The 6,518-nt window shown below is 44.0% G+C and overlaps 1 protein-coding gene across 5 annotated transcripts in view; it reads left to right on the top strand.

The window, feature by feature from the left end:
• Positions 1-6,518, top strand: part of NUSAP1 (nucleolar and spindle associated protein 1) — a 46,950-nt gene that overhangs the window by 35,686 nt on the left and 4,746 nt on the right. For 4 of the 5 annotated variants that reach the window (XM_032251258.1, XM_032251256.1, XM_032251255.1 and 1 more), the window contains exons 8-9: positions 318-472; positions 4,059-4,175. In XM_032251258.1, the coding sequence (XP_032107149.1) occupies positions 318-472; positions 4,059-4,175 (272 nt within the window). The remainder of the gene's footprint in view (positions 1-317; positions 473-4,058; positions 4,176-6,518) is intronic. The other variant, XM_032251257.1, reaches the window with a different exon arrangement.

The following is a 6,518-nucleotide window of genomic DNA, read 5'->3' as shown; positions in this document are numbered from 1 at the left end:
AACGGAAGTTGAAATGTGATTTACTTTAGCATCAGCCTTTTAGGAATATGTCTCTTCTGCAAAAGAGGTTCATTACTATGACAAGTATTCTGTGCTGGGAAAATCTTTTTGATTTGGGTAAGAAAAAAAAAAAAAAAGACAAGTATTCATTGAGGCCCTTTTCACTGTTTGCTATTGGTCAAGTGGTTTTATTTATTTATTTATTTCATTTTTTTTTCTTTGCTACTCTATTCCTAGTGAAAGGGTTTTATTTATAAGCTAGATACAAGTTCCTCTTGCCACAGTTCTCATGTCTTGTATTCTGCTGTCCTATTTAGGTTTTCAGCTGCTACTAAAGATAATGAGCATAAGCGTTCACTGACCAAGACTCCAGCCAGAAGGTCTGCACGTGTGACCATGTCTGGGAATACCCCAAAAGGTGAGGCTGTGCTTGGGACACACAAAATAAAGACCACCAAGAGGAATTCTGCTGGTTAAAAAAAAAAAAAAAAAAGGGGGGGTTTTTTTTTTTTGTTTTTTGTTTTTTTTTGAGATGAAGTCTCACTCTGCCATCAGGGTGGAGTGCAGTGATGCGATCTCGGCTCACTGCATCCTCTGACTCCCTAATTCAAGCTATTCTGCGTCAGCCTCTTGAGTAGCTGGGATTACAGGCACCCGCCACCAAGCACAACTAATTTTTGTATTTTTTAATAGAGACAGGTTTCACCATGTTGGTCAGGATGGTCTCGATCTCCTGACCTCAAGTAATTCGCCCGCCTCGGCTTCCCAAAGTGCTGGGATTACAGGTGTGAGCCACCACACCCAGCCATCCATTTCATTTCTCTCTCTCTCTCTCTTTTTTTTTCTTTTTTGAGACGGAGTTTCTCTTTTGTTTTCCAGGCCGGAGTGGTGCAGTGCAGTCTTGGTTCACTACAATCTCCACCTCCCAGGTTTAAGCAATTCTCCTGCCTCCACCTCCAGAGTAGCTGGGATTACAGGCATGCACCACCACACCCGGCTAATTTTATATTTTTAGTAGAGACAGGATTTCATCATTTTGGTCAGGCTGGTCTCAAACTCCTGACCTGAGGTGATCCACCTGCCTCAGCTTCCCAAAGTGCTGGGATTATAGGCATGAGTCACCACACCCAGCCTGTATCTGTTTCCTTAAACCCTTTCCATACCTATAAAATCAAAGGCAAAAATTTTACTGTAGCCTATTCATTGTGTACTAGTGAGGGAAAGGCCAGAGACATAAGCAAAAATCTGATAAACTGCCTGAGAGCTCCATCTAATCCTAAAATGGGGACCCTCCAGGAATAGCACTGTGTCCCTTATAGGACTCAGGGATTAGGAGGATGAGCACAGTATTCATTACAGCCTCAGAATGGTTCTGGAGGACTCTGACACTAATAGGATCCCAGACCACAAAGTTCATGTTTCAAGATTCAATCATGTTGACTCATTTTCACTGTATTTTTCAATGGTATGAGTATATGTCAGTTGATTTATCTATTGTACTATTCATGAACATGTGGGTCATTCCAGCTTTCATGATTATATATGACGTTGCTATGAATACTCTTAAACATGTCTCCTGTGCAAGAATTTCCCTAGACCTAGGAGCAGGACAGCTGTATTGGAAAATATGCAGACATTTACTGCCCTGGATGAATTGTAACAGTTTGTGCTTTCCACTGGCAGTGTATGGCAGCCTCTTATTCTACTCCCTGCCGACACTTGATATTGATACAGTGGGATCCCTTCAACACGGTGTTTTGTGCTTTTTTTGTTTCACTAGCTGATCTTAGATCCTGATTGCTGGTTCACAGATAGAGGCAAGTGTTCACATTTGACAATGACCCAGATACAACTGATAAGTGGCTTCCCCCTATGAAGAGAAAGGATTGGCCAGACACAGTGGCTCTTGCCTGTAATCCCAGCACTTTGGGAGGCCAAGGCAGGTAGACCACTTGAGGTCAGGAGTTCAACACTAGCCTGGCAAACATGGTGAAACACCATCTCTACTAAAAATACAAAAATCAGCCCAGCATGGTGGCATGTACCTGTAGTCCTAGCTACTCAGGAGGCTGAGGTGGGAGGATCACTTGAACCAGGAAGCAGAGGTTGCAATGAGCTGAGATTGTGCCACTGCACTCCAGCCAGCCTGGGCAACAGAGTGAGACCCTGTCTCAAAAAAAAAATGTGCTGGATAACTGATGGCCAACTGTAGCAAAAAGGCTAACTAAACTATACCATCTTTAGACAGGCACAGTGGCTCACAGCTGTATCTCAGCTCTTTGGGAGGCCAAGGCAGGAGGATCACTTGAGGTCTGGAGTTTGAGACCAGCCTGGCCAACAAGGCAAAACCTCGTCTCTACTAAAAATACAAAAATTAGCCAGGCCTGGTGGCACACACCTGTAATCCCAGCTACTCACTTGAGAATCACTTGAACCGGGGAGGCAGAGGTTGCACTGAGCCAAGGTCATATCATCCAGCCTGGGAGACAGAGCAAGATTCCATCTCAAAAAAGTAAAAACAACATCATGCTGGATATTTTTAACTTCATGGTTCAAAAATTTATATTTTTTTGTTTTTCTTTTTTTTTTGAGATGGAATCTCCCTCTGTCACCAGGCTGGATGCAGTGATGCAACCTCAGCTCACTGCTACCCCTGCTTCCCAGGTTCAAGTCGTTCTCCTGCCTCAGCCCTGCAAATAGCTGGGACTACAGGTGCACACCACCACATCCAGCTGATTTTTGTATTTTTAGTAGAGATGGGCTTTCCCTGTGTTGGCCAGGATAGTCTCAATCTCCTGACCTTGTGATCCGCCCTCCTCAGCCTCCTGAAATGTTGGGATTATAGGCGTGAGCCACCACACCCAGCCCCCCAAAAATTCATATTCTTAAGTGATAACAGCCTTTATTAATAACATTCCTGTCTACAAACAATTCTCCTGCCTCAGCCTTCCAAAGTGCTGAGATTACAGGTATGAGTCACCAGGCCATGAATCCTTTCAACTTTATGTGATTAGGTTCTTTTTATGTTTATTAATGTTAATACTATTAATATGTAATTTTTATGGGTAACTGTTATCAGGGAAATAAGCTGAAAAATTACTATTATTTCTTTCTTTATTTTCTTTTCTTTGAGACAGTTTCCCTCTTGTTGCCTAGCCTGGAGTGCAATGCGAGATCTTGGCTCACTGTAACCTCTGCCTCGTGGGTTCATGTGATTCTCCTGCCTCATCCTCCCCAGTAGCTGCGATTACAGGCATGGGCCACTACGCCCAGCTAATTTTGTATTTTTAGTAGAGATGGGGTTTCTCCCTGTTGGTCAGTCTGGATTTGAACTGCTGACCTCAGGTGATCCACTGGCTTCCTCTTCCCAAAGTGCTGGGATTACAGGCGTGAGCCACCGCACCCGGCCATACCGTTATTTCTTTCAACAGAATTCTAAATTCCCAGCTGATACTAAGAAATGTCATATTCAGAACATTTACAAAGCTGTTTAGCAAAGGAAACTAAACTCAATGGTTAGCTTTCCTCAGTTATTGTTTTCTTCCCTTGTCTCCATTTTAACCCTTACTTCAGACTCTTTCATCTATTTCAAAGTATTCATGTAGATTGTCTTAGTCCTTTGGGGCTGCTATTATACAACAAAGCACAAAGACTGTATCTTATAAACAGCAGTAATTTATTTCTCATAGTTCTGGAGGCTGGATGAAGACAGATCAGGACACTAGCATGATTCTGGCAAGGGCTCTTTTCCAGGTAGCAGACTGCCAACTTGTTGTATGCTCATGTGACAGAAAGAGAGCTAGAAAAAATTCTGCGGGGTCCCTTTATGAGGCACTGAATCCCATGCATGACCTACGTACCTCTCAGAGGCCCTACTTCCTTGCACCAGCCATATTGAGGGTTAGTATTTCAACATGAATTTGGGGTCGCAAGAGGTACAAACATTCAGATAATAACATGTATTTTTAAGATTGAGAAGTAACACTTTGACAAACATTTTGACAGGTCTTTGTTTCTAACTAAGCTCTTGGTTTTGTTTTGTTTTGTTTTTTTTTTAGTTATTACTCCATTCAAGTTGACAACTGAGGCAATGCAGACTCCAGTCTCGAATAAGAAACCAGTGTTTGATCTTCAAGCAAGTTTGTCTCGTCCCCTCAACTATGAACCACACAAAGGTATTTAGGAGTATTTTGAGCTACAGGGCCTGTGAAATAGTTAAGATTGGTGGGGCACGGGGGCTCACACCTACTAAAAATACAAAAATAAGCCAGGCATGGTGTCACATGCCTGTAATCCCAGTTACTTGGGAAGCTGAGACAGGAGAATCGCTTGAACCCAGGAGGCAGAGGTTGTAGTGATCTGAGACCACGCCACTGTACTCCAGCCTGGGGCAACAAGAGTGAAACTCTGTCTCAAAAAGAAAAAAGAAAAAAAACCCTCAAGATTAAACAAATTTATGCTGGGTACAGTGGCTCACGCCTGTAATCCCAGCACTTTGGTACACGCAGATCACTTTAGGTCAGGAGTTCAAGATCAGTCTGGCCAACATGGTGAAACCCTGTCTCTACTGGGAAAAAAAAAAATACGAAAATTCGCCTGGAGTGGTGGCGGGGACCTGTAATCTCAGCCACTTGGGAGGCTGAGGCAAGGGAACCAGGGGAGTGGAGGTTGCAGTGAGCCAAGTTTGCACTACTGTACTCCAGCCTGGGCGACAGAGTGAGACCATGCCTCAAAAATAATAATAATAATAATTCTGCCTCTAAAGTTGTAAAACAACAACAACAAAAAGTCTAGTAACCCAATGGAAGCCATACTTGGCTACCTAGAATCCTTTCCCCTGCCTCTGCTTCCACATAGACCCATGATTTAAAAGACCTCCTGTTAAACAAATAACAAATACTTGATTCAGCAGGGTGGAGTGGCTCATGTCTATAATCCCAGCACTTAGGGAGGCAGAGGCAGGAGGATGGCTTGAGCCCAGGAGTTCAAGATTAGCCTGAACAACTTAGCAAGACCTTGTCTATAGGAAAAAATTTAATTAGGGTATGGTGGCATGTTCCTATGGTCCCAGCTACTCAGGAGGCTGAGGTATGAGTATTGCTTGCTTGAGCCAGGGAGATTGAGGCTGCAGTGAGCCATGACTGTACCACTGCATTCCAGCCTCGGCAACAGAGTGAAACCCTATTTCAGTATGTATGCCTGTACTCCCAACTACATGGGAGGCTCAACTGGGAGGATCACTTGTGGCCAGGAGTTGAAGGCTGCAGCGTATGCTATGACCATACCTATGGATAGCCACTGCACTCTAGCCTAGGCAAAATAGTGAGACTTTTCATTGTTTAAAAAAAAATTAACTCCCATCCTGGCTAACATGGTGAAACCCCGTTTCTACTAAAACTACAAAAATTACCTAGGCTGGGCGCAGTGGCTTACGCTTGGAATCATAGCACTTTGGGAGGCCAAGGTGAGTGGATTGCCTGAGATCAGGAGTTCAAGACCAGCCTGGGCCACACAGTAAAATCCCATCTCTACTAAATACAAAAAATTGGCTGGGTGTACTAGTGTACGCCTGTAGTCCCAGCTACTGAGGAGGCTGAGACAGGAGAATTAACAGAACCCAGGAGGCAGAGGTTGCAGTGAGATGAGATGGCGTCACTGCACTCCAGCCTGGGTGACAGAGCAAGACTCTGTCTCTTAAAAAAAAAAAAAAATAGAAGAAGAAGAAAAAGAAAAAAAAATGTTAGCTGGGTGTGGTGGCATGTGCCTGTAGTCCCAGCTGCTTGGGAGGCTGAGGCAGGAGAATCGCTTGAACCCAGGAGGCAGAGGTAGCAGTGAGCCAAGATCACTCCAGTGCAATCCAGCCTGGTGACAGAGCGAGACAACGTCTCAAAAAAAAAAAAAAAAATTCAATTTTAAAAAGCAGCACATAAACTTCCAAAAACGTGGTCTCAGGCTGGAGTGCAGTGGTTATCCATAGGTATGGTCATAGCATACACTGCCGCCTTGAACTCCTGGCCACAAGTGATCCTCCCAGTTGAGCCTCCCATGTAGTTGGGAGTACAGGCATACATACTATAACACCTGGGTCTATGTCCTGCTTTTCTTTTTTTTTGAGATAGGGTTTCACTCTATTGCCCAGGCTGGAATACAGCGGTTTTTTTTTTTTTTTTTTTTATTTATTTTATTTTTTTTGAGATAGAGTCTCGCTCTGTCGCCAGGCATCAGGCTGGAGTACAGTGGCACAATCTTGGTTCACTGCAACCTTCAGCTCCTGGGTTCAAGCAGTTCTCCTGTCTCAGCCTCCCAAGTAGCTGGGACTACAGGTGTGTGCCACCACGCCCAGCTAATTTTTGTATTTTTTAGTAGAGACGGGGTTTCACCATGTTGGCCAGGATGGTCTCGATCTCTTGACCTTGTGATCCGCCTGCCTCGGCCTCCCCAAGTGCTGGGATTGCAGGTGTGAGCCACCGCGCCTGGCTTTTTTTTTTTTTTTTTTTTTTTTTTTTTTTTTTTTTTTT

The sequence above is a fragment of the Sapajus apella genome, unplaced genomic scaffold (assembly GCF_009761245.1).
Source record: "Sapajus apella isolate SASKATOON/1434 unplaced genomic scaffold, GSC_monkey_1.0 scaffold74, whole genome shotgun sequence".
NCBI classification, from domain to species: domain Eukaryota; kingdom Metazoa; phylum Chordata; class Mammalia; order Primates; family Cebidae; genus Sapajus; species Sapajus apella.
The sequence above is the reverse complement of the archived record's forward strand: the minus strand, read 5'-3'. Positions and strand labels throughout refer to the sequence as shown.